Raw genomic sequence first — 15,546 nt, forward strand, 5'->3', positions numbered from 1 at the left:
TTTCAAATATGACGTCACTTGACGTTGAGGTTTAAACATATTCGGATGTGTCTACATATTGTGTTGCAAATGTCTGGTTATGTAATGTATTTCAGTTGTTTCCTGCAATTACTAAATATTTCAGTTCTATCATGTACAGCTTTTGTTTATTAATTTTATAAATTTATTGTTTGCAAAAGTATAAATTATTCTAAATGATAAGGATGTTCTGGTAACTAACAGAAAACCCTGGCCGTTTTTGACACAACTTTTTTGATCTTTTGGTCCTCGATGCTGTTCGACTTTGTGCTTGTTTCGGCTTTCAAACTTTTGTATCTGGGCATCACTAGTAGATCTTGTGTGGATAAAATGTACTTCTGGCGTATTAAAATTTTCAACTTCAGCCTTTTGTTGGCTGTTGTTCGTGTGTTTCCTTGTCAATTGAATTCTCCAATTTATTTATATTGTAGTCCTGTGGTGTTGAGTTGTCATCTTAATGTTATATTTCACATGGCTATAAAAGGGGAGGTTTGGCATGCCACAAAACTAGGTTCAACCCACCATTTTTTTCTTTAAAAATGTCCTGTACCAAGTCAGGAATATGGCCATTGTTATATTATAGTTCGTTTCTGTATGTGTTACATTTTAACGTTGCGTCGTTTGTATTCTCTTTTTTTTTTTAGTGTAAATACACATTGCGATAAGACGTGTCACGGTACTTGTCTATCCCAAATTCATGTATTTGGTTTTGAAGTTATATTTGTTATTCTCGTGGGATTTTGTCTGTTGCTTGGTCCGTTTCTGTGTGTGTTACATTGTAGTGTTGTGTCGTTGTTCTCCTCTTATATTTAATGCGTTTCCCTCAGTTTTAGTTTGTTACCCCGATTTTGTTTTTTGTCTATGGATTTATGAGTTTGAACATCGGTATACTACTGTTGCCTTTATTTGTAGTAAGGATAATAATATGAGGCAGGCATTACCTGTGAATGGGGACGAAGTTTGTTTAAATTATTTTTTTTGTAACTTAAATATTTGTTAAAAAAAAGAAACGGAAATACCGTAACGTTTCCGATTTTGGTTCTGTTGTTAGGGATTTTACTTGTGACGTTATTTAAGTTATGACGTCATGTTCAATGTAAACAAAGAAACGCAATGCATCAGGTAACGTTTATTCATACCAAAGACAAAGAATGATTAAAAATGAAATATTGGTATTGTGTTCCTTGACTTCCTATATATTTTACTAGACTAATAAATGTCTCACGACAACAAAACCGGAAGAAGGAAGTAGAATTATGTGGTTTGCGCAGATCCGGAAATTAAAAAACGCGGACAAAAAAAAAATAGAACGATTTTGAGTTCATTAGTACAATGAAAAATTTTCCCGACTTTTTTTTTTTTTTTTTTTTTTATTGAATTTTCTACTGTAATAGGGGACAAGGTAGAAAGAACTAAACGTACTGCGGCAACTATCACATACATTTGCAAGTTGAAAATAAAGTTTATGTTATATGGGAACGAAGTCCCCAATAACAGTAGAAAATTCAATAAAATAAAAAAAAATAAAAAATCGGGAAAATTTTCCCGAAATTTTCATTGTACTAAGGAACTCAAAATCGTTCAATTTTTTTTATGTCAAGTTTTGAATTCCCGTATCTGCGCAGAAATCTACAATGTACTTCCTTTTCCCAGTCTCTTTTGCATGAAATTTTGAGTAAAATATATATTTATCAGTCTAGTATAAAATAGGAAGGAACGCAATATCAATTTTATTTTAATAATTCCTTGATATGAAAAAACGTTACCTGTAAATATAGCGTTTCTTTGTTTTCATTGCATATGACGTCCCGCGAAAATACGGGCATTTAAAGCTTGGTTGAAAGTATGTACATTGCTGTAGGATGAATTTTTGTAAAAGATTACATGCAGAGGCAGTTTTATAGGGTTTTTCAGGGGGATCGGAAATTTGTTAATTATATAGGGAATAAATGATTCATGACTGGAGCGGGACTCCTCTTAGCCCCCCCCCCCCCCCCCCCCCCCGAAAATCAAATGGTTGCTGCCTTAAGCCCTCTCTCTTTTTTCAAAAGTCTCGTTATTTGTTTTCTGTTGAATTCCATTGACTTTTCGCGTTATTACTTAATCCAAATAATTAAGACGTTTTGGAAGGCTCTTTGCAGACGCCTTACAAACATTAAAAATAGCCATCCACGACGTCATAAGTATTTGGACTACTGCATACTATGAACATACGTATATTATAAATAAAATGTTTGTGCTATCAACTATCAATTCTAAGTTTCTTCTCCAAGACGATCACTGCTATAATTTATAGAGAGTCTCTATATCATACCTTAACTTCGAAATTTTACAGGGAATAACTGTGCACCTTGTAATCCGCTTGACTTTACCAAATGACAATACGACTTCTCAAAATCCAGGCTAACAATAAGGCGTATGTTCTTTAATTCAGGTACGGACCTGCAAATTCGCGGGTATGGTCTAGTCTCGATAACGACTTCCATAACCTATCAATAATTTTTAGCTTATTTTGATTCCTTACTAATGCTCTTTCGACTTAAAGTATCAATTTTAAATTGTAGTTTTTTTGAATTCCACCTAGTAGGTAGATAATGGTTTTTAAAAAGTTCATATTTTTAAAAGATGCAAAATCTCAAGAAAGAAAAAAAAACAGGATACTGTTATTTCATGTGATGTCCAATTTGTTAAAAACGTCTTTTCTTAAAATCATTTATTTTGTTTACTAATTAAAAATGATTTGAAACAGTTCATGCTTTTTTATTCGTAAATAACAATGATCATAACCAGAGATGTGTTTCTTGTTTTAAAATGAATTCTCCACTTTTGAAACATTTATATTGTTATTGAATTTAACCGCTTACATCTATTTGCCTCTTGGTCAATTTTATACATTATATTTTAAGTAACAATGACTGTTCATTTCATTTTTTATTGTTTCGTTCGATTCGTTCCAATTTTTTTTCTTAATCCCTTTTAGTTTTTATCATTTGGTGAATTCAACTTCACAAATATATTCTTAACTTGCCTTATTCGGTCCTATTTGATTAAGAATAACGACCATCACAATTTAAGTTCCGACCATCCTCAACATTATTTTTTGTTTTAGCAACGACCATCATGATATAATTTTTGAATGACTATTTTTTGGAAATTGGAATGTTTTTATGTATCAAATTTTGTTTCAATATCAACGCACTGACGATAAGTATGTATGAGACAAGCGGTTTGGCTCAAATAAACCTTTTACTGCACTAAAATCGGAAAAGAAAAACTTATCCCTAGAGTTGTCTCCATTATTCAGATGGTCGTAACTTTACGTAACGACCATTCGCTAAATACCACCAGTGAACCATACACAGTCGATAATATTTGTGATATAACGTAAACATGTAGTGTTTTAACTTCCTAAACTTGTCTTTGAACCCCATCTTTAATTTTTGCACAGAATACGCCAATTATTGAGAAAACATCCAAATTCGGAGACCGTTACCAATCCGTGTCTTATACGCTTTCGCGCATGCTCAATCGACGTGATGCCCACGAAATCCAAATGAGGTCATTTGTATGTACTATGTGCCTCACCACCAGTGTTGGTTTCAAAGGAGTTGCGGTTGAAGTCTCTTCCTTTAGTAGTAAAGATATTGAGTAAAACAAATATGTATATTTTTTTCACATTTCTCGTCTTTTATGTTTTAGCATAGAAAATGAAAATACGAAGATGTTTACTACGACGTAGAAAAGGCTAACATGTTACTTAATTTGGTTATTCTCGCAACTGCTGTGCTGACAGTTCCAGCACAAAGTAAGATTTGTCTTTCTTTAGCAGTACATGTAGTTATTAAATATTTGATTGTTATTGTGTCAACCATGAACATTTAAAGGTGAAAATGGCGTTTTCAATATACATGACTTTGTACCAATTTGAAACTTTATATCATATATTTTCTTGTCACTCTTTTTCTTGACTTTTACACGAAAATTTAGATCATATGTTGAATTTTACTAGGAAAAGTACTTTGTGATTTGAACAAGACGTGTTACTTATATAACTATCATCAGGTATGATCCTGATCAACAATCTAGAAAACCAAATAATATTAAAAGTTTGAGATTCTATATGTTATAGTTGGTTTTTTGTTAAAGAAGATAAAAAAAACACAATCAAAAACTAGTAAGCAGTCTATGGATTGCTCGGTATAAAGAAATGACTACTTTTTAAAACAGGGTGACATTTATTACGCCAAACGTATGCTGTATACTTTCGATAGATTATGTAATATAATATTATTAATCGTATATTTTAACTAATTTGATTCGTTCAGGGATAGTCACATGTTAAACTATATTTTCGAAGGTAGATAGAAATAATTACATTAGATGTATGTTTCATTATAATATGTTATTCTGATTGGCTAACTGCACATCACGTGCTATTCCGTAAGCAGTTGCATTACTCAATACAACTATTCATTCATGATAACACGTGCTCAAACAATAAAGTGCACAGGTGAATTAAATAATAAAATATATAAAATTCGTGTTTTCATGATCATAGCTAAAAAATGTAATTATAAGTATTGAATGCTTCTTTTTGTAACTTTATAGGGTTGTAAAAGCGTTGACCGTGCGTACATTTTTAGAATGAAGCGCTTCCGCGCTTCATACAAAATGTACTTCGGTCAACGCTTTTACACCCCAATAAATTTACAAAAAGAAGCATTCAATTCTTAAAACGACGGATAGCAAAAAGCATATTGCATAGCAAAAACCATATTGCACGGTTATTTTTAGATATCTAAAAACCGATATACTTTGTGACGTCATGTTACGAATTTCATGATATTGATAACAGTTTAATAATAAATATCTATGATCGATTATTTGAAGAAGAAAAATCTTCATATACAATATTAGGTCAATGTCAGGAAAATATAAACTTTTGTGTATGTGGCTGAGAAACTGGGGATGGGCGAGGTTCTACCGGACCCTTCACCAGCTTTTCGCCGAGTACAAAAAAGTTTATATTTTTATGACATTGACCTAATATTGTTTTTAAACTGCAACTTAAATTAATACATTGAAAGCTTTTTAAATCGTAACACAAATGTCAAACATATTTTCATCCCTTTATGGACCCCTGATTGTGGAGAATGTGTTCCATGATGAAATTGACATTATACAAAATATAGCAATGTTACTCTCTTTAGGAAATAAACACAATTAGTTGCAATATAAAAATAATTAGAAGTAAACTTTGAAACAAACATAAAAAATAAATGAAATAATAACTTCTATGTTGTTATTGTTTAGGAGACAATATGATATCTATAAAATTCCAACTTCGTCCTCAGTCAATATACTTCTTTCGGGTCAATATATCATTCAAGTTGTATCGACCTTATACAAAGGCTATAATTGTATAATAACAAGCAAGCGGTATTAATACGAGAAAATTTAATTTTTGATTAAATGAAACATAAATGCACGATTTATCTTTTGTAGATGTACACATTCAATAAATATCATGTGGCAAAGTTAGTGGAATGCAATTTCGATGAATTCAATTGTTTTCTGACTTTTAAGCCAAAATCACATATAATTCAATTATACTGCTATATTGTATTATATCAATGCGATATTATTCTAATATAGTCGCGATGTGATTTTAATATCAAAAATTTATGAATGCGATATATTTTTCTAATAAAACTGCGATAGTTTTCTCATATAAAATGAATACGATAACAGGTCACAATGTATGTCAAGAAAACCGCAAACATAATTCACAATCATAGCCCATGACCGGTTTAATGTTATATGCCAAATATCACTAGAATTTCGTACCTGTAACAAAATTAATGCTTACATGAACTAATCATGTCGAAAATGGTGTTTGATCCTATCGATCGTTGCCAGTGTAAACAACCTGCTAAGTTCATTGTTTTCGATCATATGGTTAAACTAACTAATTCTATATGCAGTGATGATGCAATGGCGAAATTTAAGTGTGGCTATTTGATTCTATTATAGGTCACGCTGTTATAGCCTGTTCTTCTTCTTATGGTATCCAGTTATCCATCAGATTTCTTATGATTACTAACTGCTGCGCATGCGTAGGATAATAATAAATAAATATTTACAAAATAAAAGTGCCAAAAAATAAACAAATACTAACATGACATGTGGTTAAAACAATTTACATAACTGCTAGGTTTACTGTTCTATATTGTAGAGAACAGTAGGTGTCAACTGTTCTCTAAAAATATTTAGAGTGTGAGAAAGTACTACCTTTGGAGGTAGTACATTCCATTGTGTAATAGTATACGGGAAAAATGAATATTTGTAACAATCTTTAAATGTAAGTATGTGTCTGTAAGTTTGTGGATGAAATTGTCGGGTTCTATTGTCTGTTGGTATGAGTAAAGTTGATGGTACAGCGACAATATGATGAAAAATTTTATAAAACATTATAAGTCTTGTTTTAAGTCTGCGTTGTTGTAAGGTAGGCCAATTTAAAGTATTGAGCATGTCTGTAACGCTACTGGTGTTGTGATAACGATTACAGGCATATCTAGCAGCCCGACGTTGAACCATCTCAAGTTTATTGAACTGTTCAGCAGTAAGAGGGTTCCAGACCGAACAAGCATATTCTAGTTTAGGTCAGACAAGTGATAGATATGCCTAAGACTTAATGTTTGTAATGGGTGTTTTCAGATTTCTTTTTAGAAAGCCTAGGCTTTTATTAGCATTACCAATGATGTTATTTGTATGCTGTGTCCATTTTAAGTCTGATTGAAGTGTTACTCCAAGATATTTTGCGGCGGAGACAGATTCTAGAGTGTGGCCGTGAAGGATGTAGTCGTGTTTGATGGTATTTTTCTTGTTTGAGGCAGTGAGAACTGTACATTTGTCTGGATGGAAAGCCATCAGCCAGTCTTCTTCCCACTTTGCAGCAGCATCAAGATCTTCCTGAAGGCTATCACAATCTTCCTGAGATTTGATGCTTTTGTATATGATGCTGTCGTCTGCGAACAGTCTGAGTTTACTGGATTTCAAATATTCTGGTAGGTCGTAAATATATACCAGGAATAGAACTGGACCCAGAACTGTTCCCTGTGGGACACCAGAAGTAACTGGAGCAATGTTAACATGGTTAATATCGAAATAGACAAACAAAAAAATATTATTACTTAAAAGAAAAATCAAGGCAAACATAATTATGAAAACTGGCAATGTTGCTTCAAATTTTTTTTTAAAGATTTAAAAGAACAAACATTAAACATTCATATATAATTGTACATTTATGTTCATTTAATGAATTATTAATTAATAAAGGCAAATAATTCATATTTTATTAAGGTTTTCAATAGCAACGTATATATCAAGTATATATTTTTTTTCATGGTCATGAGTCTCGAGTCAGCAGTGGTACAAATTCGCAATGATTGCAGTTTTTCTAGTTGATCGTAATTGTTCGTATTAGTTGACTGTTAGTATTTCAAGTTGACTTTAGTACGAGCTTGTAAAAGTATGAATGGACTTGCTTCCCTGGAAAGAAAACTGAGTTTGTGTTCTACAGTACAAAAGTTATGAGACACAAATCAGACAAATGTTTACTACTACAGGGATCAATAGTGAGGTTTGACTGACCTGTCAATAGTAAATGTAAATGACTCCCACCTTCAACCCAAGTCCATGATGTCTAAGTTTGGAATAAAATGACAGGTGTTAGGTCTAGCAAAGTGATATGCACATGTGACGACTATGAGATTGACCTTGTATGTCATTCAATCTTTTTGAAATGACAAACAGAAATGAATATGGTTTAGGAGTTGGTATCTCAATCTTTTACAAGCTCTCAAAACACACACAAGAGGTTGTGAGTGACCCTAGGGACTACCCTATTTTTCATTTGATTTTTTATATTGTCCCATACATGAATATATATGGTTTAGGGGTGGGGGACCCCAGTGACTTCCTCCTATATTTCATTTGATTTTATATATTGTACAATACATGAATATATATGGTTGAGGGGTGGGGATCTCATCTGTTTCCAAGTTATCAAACAGGATTGGGTAGGGTGACCCTTAGGACTCTCCCTATATTTCATTTGATTTGTTCTTTTGTCCCATACATGAAAATATAGAATAAAATTCAAAACAGTGTGGCTGTGGCCATTGATTGACACATTAAATTCATCCATTGACTGGGACAATTTAGGTGAACGTTTGTATGTAACGACCACTGCTCACTATGTACTTTTTAAAGACACTTAAACTATGGGGTCACCAAAGGTTCTCAACACCTTAATAAAGTAATTCGAAAAATTAATCAGGAATAACACGATGTTTTGATTTATATCAATTATATAAATCAAAACATAAAAGGTTATTACTGATTAATTTTTCGAATTATTTTATAATTAAAGGCGTTAAGAAACCTTTGGTGACCCCACAGTTTAAATGTCTATCGTAGGTACGTCGTGAACAGTGGTCGTTACAGACAAGCGTTCACGTAAATTGTCCCAGTCAATGGATGAATTTAATGTGTCAACCAATGGCCACAGCCACACTGTTATGAATTTCATTCTATGGTTTAATTTAAGGTTAGGATCTCGACTGTTTCCAAGTTCTCAAACAACAGGAGGGGTGGGGTGACCGCAGGGACTTCCCCTATATTTTATTTGATTTGTTATTTAGTCCCATACATGAGTATATATGGTTACTTGGTGAGGATATCGACTGTTGCCAAGTTCTGAAACATGAGGGTGCAGTGACCATAGGGACTCCCCCTATAATTCTTTTGATTTGTTATATTGTCCAATACATGAATATATATGGTTTATGGAGGGGATCTCAACCGTTTTCAAATTCTCAAACAGGAAGGGGAAGAGTGGCCCCACGAACTCCACCTTATTTCATGTGATTTGTTATATTGTCCCATACATGAATATATATGGTTTAGGAGTGGGGATCTCGACCATTTCCAAGTTCTCAAACAGGAGGGATGGGATGACCCACAGGGGCTCCCCCTATATTTCATTTGATTTATATATATATATTATATTGTCCCATACATGAATATATATGGTTTAGGGGTTGGGATCTCGAATGTTTCAAAGTTCCCAAACAGGAGTGGGGGGGGGGGGTGTGACCCAAGGGACCCCCCTGTATTTCATTTGATTGGTTATATTGTCCCATACATGAATAACAAGTGAAACTGCGAGCTACTGCTCACTGATGATACCCCCGCCGCAAGTGGATAATATTAATAGTGTAAAAATATGCAAGTGTTCGGTAAACAGGAAGTTGTCGAGTGATGAATCTGAAAACGCATCACACGGTATAGCTGACTTATAAAAATCCTGAAACCAAATTTCAGAAATCCTTGTATTGTAGTTCCTGAGAAAAATATGACGAAAATTTTCAACTTGGCTATCATGTGTAAAATCATACATTGTTCGGTAAACAGGAAGTTGTCGAGTGATGAATCTGAAAACGCATCACACGGTATAGCTGACTTATATAAATCCTGAAACCAAATTTCAGAAATCCTTGTATTGTAGTTCCTGAGAAAAATGTGACGAAAATTTTCAACTTGGCTGTCATGTGTAAAATCAGACAAGTGTTCGGTAAACAGGAAGTTGTCAAGTGATGAATCTGAAAACGCATCACACGGTATGGCTGACATATATAAATGTTGATACCAAATTACAGAAAGGGTGGATGTGTAGTTCCTGAGAAAAATGTGACGAAAGTTTCATGGGACGGACTGACTGACGGACTGATGGACGGTACGACGGACTGACGGACGGACTGACAGACAGAGGTAAAACAGTATACCCCCCCTTTTTTAAAGCGGGGGTATAAATATGGTTGAGGGGTGAGGATCTCGACTGTTTCCAAGTTCTGAAGCAGAAGGTGATGGGTGACCCTTGGGACTTCACCTATATTTCATTTGATTAGTTATATAGTCCCATATATGAATGTATATGGTTGAGAGGTGGGGATCTCATCCGTTTCAAAGTTATCAAACAGAAGGGGGTAGAGTGCCCCAAAGGACTCCAAATATATATAATTTGCTTACATTCAGGTATCATATAATCTAGTTGCACTATATGAGTAAAATAAGAAACTTCCAGCTATTTTAACTGACCCATCAAAATTGAGAAAAAAATACCCATTTAGTAATATGTTTACACTTTAAAAGCATCTAACTTGCTTTACCAACATTTATTACTGATAAAATTTATACTGTCACCAGGACCATATATATTGTTAGATATACTGTTCCCAGCTGTCACAAAGACTCACATTGTATTGGACTTTGACATTAAAATTTGTCAAAAAGTAAATATGAGTTTCCTATGGATACCTATGGATCTTCAGAACGCTGGCACTGTTGCACCATTATATTCTGGTCTACTTCATCATCATTGTATTTAAATGTACGTTTCTCACATTTTCAGTACAAAATATTTTCTGTTTTTTCATTTTTTTACATATATCTTTTGGTTTTCAATTCTAGTGTTTATATTTATTGATCATGTAAAGATGTATTTTGTCATCTGTCTGATTTTTTTAAAAGTTCAAAGATCGCCAAAACCCGGAATTACCCATATCCGCTTCCGGAATCGGATCCGATATTAGAATTTTCTTCTCATGTCAGCCATTTTGTTTTTAATGTTGTTTTTGTCAGATACGATTTTACTCAAATTTACACATTATTTGTCGGCGATTTTCTGTATAAAGCTAGCGGTTGAACAATAATGCTGTCATGAATAATAATGCTAAAAACAAGTTTTGAGATCGTTTATGTATTTAGGAGACTTTGGTAAGATAATCGTTGCAAACAATCCTGATAAACTTTTGTAAAAGACGGTTTTAATTTTGCCGTGTTGCGAGAGTTTATGTTCTATGTTGAAGGCAATTGTAGTGACCTGCAATACAAGAACCGTTCCATTGAGTTTAGTCATATGTCTTGTGTTACTGTCTCTGACCTAAGTTTTCTGTATTTGGCATGTGCAGTGCATCATGACAGAAGACATTGTTATGTGTACCATGATGACTGTTGTGTATATTTTTGACATGGAACTATTGAACAAAATATAACTTTTTGACTCTTGACCTATGCACGTTGGGTGTGTTATCAGGATACAGTGTGTATATTACCTTGACCTCAAAATATAATTTTCAATTGACCTTGCTTCTGAATATGTGACATGTAGATGTATTGTCATTAGATGGTGCATGAGTCTAGTGGCAATAGAAACTTCATGTGAGCTTGACCTTTGGCCTCAACTTGCATAATATGTTTGAATTAAATGAGGAATTGTCTGATTGGCACTCATACCACATCTTATATCTATTTTAGATATATAAAGATATATTTGTTAGTTTTGTGTAGCACGATTATTGTGTTGTGTGGTAATAAGCATTGTCCCAGGTTAGGGGGATGGTGGGGATCCCGCCTTATTCGGTATGTATGTGCCTGTCGCATGTCTGGAACCTGTAATTCAGTGTTTGTCGTTTGTTTAGGTGTTACATATTTGTTTTTTGTACATAAATTAGGCCGTTAGTTCTCTTGTTTGAATGGTTTTACATTGTCATTTCGTAGCCTTTTATAGCTGACTACTGTGTATGGACTTTGCTCATTGTTGAAAGCCGTATGGTGACCTATAGTTGTTAATTTCTGAGTCATTTGGTCTCTTGTGGAGAGTTCTCATTGACACTCATGCCACATTTTCTTTTTTATATTGTGTATAAGTTTTGTAGTACTTCCCAATATTGGTTGAGGCAAACTAAAGTTAGGAGAACGGGACTCATTTTTTTGGGATGTTCGGGAAGGACGGACTAGGGTAACACCTAATGCCTCTCCACTATGGCACCAACACAGAAGTTCTGACTAGTGTGCTGGTAATACTCATCAGCACTATACTTGCACTGTCATTAACACACATACACACAATTTTATTATAAAATATGTAATCTTAATTTTGATTTCTTTTTTTTTTGGGCCGAATGAATATATGCATCCCCTTCACAAGGAGTCTCAAATTTGACAAATTTATTGTACATATACATTTTTGTAATATTTTATAGCTTATTTTTCAACTAATTTTAAAGCTTACTAACTTAAATTGATCATCTCTTTCTTTTATATGTCTTTTAACATTTTGTTTTGAACAAAGCGATTTGTACATATACTTCACATGTATTTCTATCAAATCTGGCATTATTACAAAGCCAATTAAATAAAATTCAGTCGAACTTGAAAATGAATATGCAATCATTCAAATATATATATGCAAGTCTTTAACTGGTCAAGTGGGTAGATGCACATATCGTCGGCCAATTGAAGACATGTCGTTTTAAAACTTCTAGAAATATTAACGGAAATAAGGGATGAGTAAAGAAAAATAAATGAAAACAGAACGACTCAATTAAATAAAAGGATGTTCGATATACTGTATATTTCGGTTTATTTTTAAAATCTATACGATGCTTTATTTTTATCTAGTTTCCTAATGAAAATAATTAAAAGAAAAGATAACTACCTTACAGCTTCCTTTAACGCCGATGCTGAAATGTTATAAAACAATTTTAGCGTCTTTGACCTACTTTATCTTTTTATTCGGATACTTGCGGTTATCTTCTCCACGTTCAACGGGAACATTAGAATGATCTAGAATAGAACCCAGATGGAACCAAGAAGTTGGGTTGCTATAACCAAACAACCCGGATGTTGAACCAGTTACCATGGTTTCGAACCAAAGAACCAAGGTTCAGAACCAACAAACCCAGATGGTACCAAGGTTTAGAACCAGAGTGCCCGGATAGAACCTAATTACATTCAGAATTCTCTTGACTTTTTATACCTTCAACGTATTTTCAAAATCATTTATTTATTTAGTATATTTATATATAATTATATATAATTTATATATAATATATAATAAACCTCTTCAGCTAGCCAGTTGTACATATGTTATGAATTGTCAATTACAACATGTATATAACTGCTGTCCCCTGCAAATAAATTGTTGTCCTTTTCATCTGGCTCAGAACTGGTAGAGGAAAATCAAGGTAAATGAGTGTCACAATTTTTCGGGCTACCATTCCTGCCCCGATATGAAATCGAGGACTGCTTCACGTTTAACGTTATGTCTGACGCTCCTTCTGATGACAAATGTAATTGCATTCTTAAACTACGTACTGAATGCTTACTTACGGTCAGAATAGTTTCATTCGCATTACAATGGACAGTTCTATTCGAATCACCCTACCATATATAAGTTTTTATGGGTGTCATCAAGAAAATCCAGGTCGTTAATAATGTCAAAATTAGAACTCTGCAAATGTCCACTTGGGTATGCAAGCCAGAGAAAGAAGATATATAATACATGTACTTCGTTGTTGGCAATTACAACAAATACAGAAGAAATTATATTAAAAAGTTGGAACACATCAGATGTGTAAAGTAAAGATACTCGGCAAAAGCAGATTGATATTTCATTGTATTCCGTTTTTATGGTATATAATGCTGTGATTTTGATTGTGATTTTTACTCCGTTATTTGGGTTTCTATTAACTTTTAAAAAATTTGTTACTATAGTAAACACTACAGTAAGCATTTATCGTCTTCTCTAACAAAGAGCTTCGATTATTTTGTTCTATTTCAACCAGGTTTCCGCCTGATAAAGGCTACATGTATGTGTTGACAAAATTTGATTTGAGGGTAATTCAAATAGCAACTGAAGTACGCACCTATCTATAGGACTATTTTGCCAATTTGTCAAGGCTAATATTAAATACAAATTATTTAATGTGATCATATAATGATATCAAATCTATGACTGATGTGGACATTCTATTATCACATTGTAAAATAGAACAAATAAGATAGTTATATTGTGAATGGAAATGGGAATGTGTCCAAGAGACAACAACCCATCTAAAGAACAGACAACAGGCCGAATGCCACCAATGGGTCTGTCAATGCAGTGAAAAACTCCCGCACCCGGTGGCATACTTCAGCTGGCCCCGAAACAAAAATGTGTACTAGTTCAGTGATTATGGACGTCATACTAAATTCCGAAATATACACAAGAAACTAAAATTAAAAATAGATAGTACAAACTATATATAAAAAAGAAGATGTGGTATGATTACCAATGGGACAACTCTCCACACGAGCCAAATGACATCGAAATTATCACCGTACGGTCTTCAACAATGAGCAAAGATCTTACTGCATAGTCAGCTAAAAAAGGCCCCGACATGACAAATGTAAAACAATTCAAACGAGAAAACTAACGGCCTAATACTAAACCTTTTTCTAGCATAAGAAACAAACTTCAAGTTCTCTCAAAGTGGTTTGTATTTGTACCGACCGACAATGCAGCTAACCATGTGGTGGTTGTATGCCGTAAATACTACTTGGCATTTTTAAGAGTGAAAATTTAATTCTTCTACATACAAGTCAATTTGCGCCACAGAGAGTCATATAATCAACAATCATAATTATCATCACCACATCACAGCATAAGGCCTTCTCTGAACAGTTGAAGGTCCTTTCTATGTATAAATAACCCAAACTACACAAAACCACAACAGTAAACTATTATTTCATCTTACCCTCTATTACAGCAGAATGCATTGAGTGTGTCTTTCAAGTTAGAATTTTTGGTCAGCTTGCTTGCACAGATTTTTTTGTCATAAACAACACAGCTATTTTGGTGTTCAAAATAGCATGCCTATATACATTTGTACCAGATTTGTATTCTGGTTTTTTTTTTCAATTTATTTTGCATTTGTTATGTTTTGTTTTTTGTTTTTTTTTTACAGTTAACCTTACTGCATTTGGCACAGCTAACCAAAGCTCTTTATATGGAGGCAAAAATTATGCAGTAAATGCGATAAACCCACCAATATCAAATAAGTTTGATCTGACAAAGTGTACACATACAAAGGATACTGACATCAATAACACTGTGTTTGCATGGTGGATGTTTAATATTTCTTTTGGTGCTGCATACATCACAGATATATTAATATACTACAGAGAAGCATGTAAGTAACTATGTACCATTATAGCTAATAATCTTTTGCGGGAAATAACGAGAAGAAAAAACAACAGTATTACCTGTATCGTTTGAACTGACGCGTCTCCAAAGACTTCTGCGTGCTTCTTAGTAAACATTTCCCCTTTAAATGATGATTATCCGGCTTATATTTCCAAAGCCATTAATTGGTTGACTGTCATTTTACAAGACATACTAGAAGCAAACATTCTTTCGTACTTTCTGTTCCTATTGTTTGAATTACCATACGTGGTCATATATGCCAGTTATTTTCTGTATATTAAAAAGCCACTTATTGGCTAATCGGAGCTGTATTGCTCCTCTCGTCAGCATTTTCTCTGATTCGCGTCGGGAAATAGTTGGGTTCCCGATGGACAATAAACTTGCTATTGTCCTTATAGCCTGTAAATAAATGTATAATGTTAATTATAAATGTTTCA

At 33.6% G+C, this 15,546-nt stretch overlaps 1 protein-coding gene across 2 annotated transcripts in view; it reads left to right on the forward strand.

Moving 5' to 3' along the window:
• Positions 1-3,715: 3,715 nt before the first annotated feature.
• Positions 3,716-15,546, forward strand: part of LOC143080576 (plexin-B1-like) — a 92,956-nt gene continuing 81,125 nt past the window's right edge. For both annotated transcript variants that reach the window (XM_076256482.1, XM_076256489.1), the window contains exons 1-2: positions 3,716-3,823; positions 14,871-15,095. In XM_076256482.1, the coding sequence (XP_076112597.1) occupies positions 3,769-3,823; positions 14,871-15,095 (280 nt within the window). In that variant the 5' untranslated portion in view covers positions 3,716-3,768. The remainder of the gene's footprint in view (positions 3,824-14,870; positions 15,096-15,546) is intronic.

The sequence above is a fragment of the Mytilus galloprovincialis genome, chromosome 1, assembly GCF_965363235.1.
Source record: "Mytilus galloprovincialis chromosome 1, xbMytGall1.hap1.1, whole genome shotgun sequence".
Taxonomy (NCBI): Eukaryota; Metazoa; Mollusca; class Bivalvia; order Mytilida; family Mytilidae; genus Mytilus; species Mytilus galloprovincialis.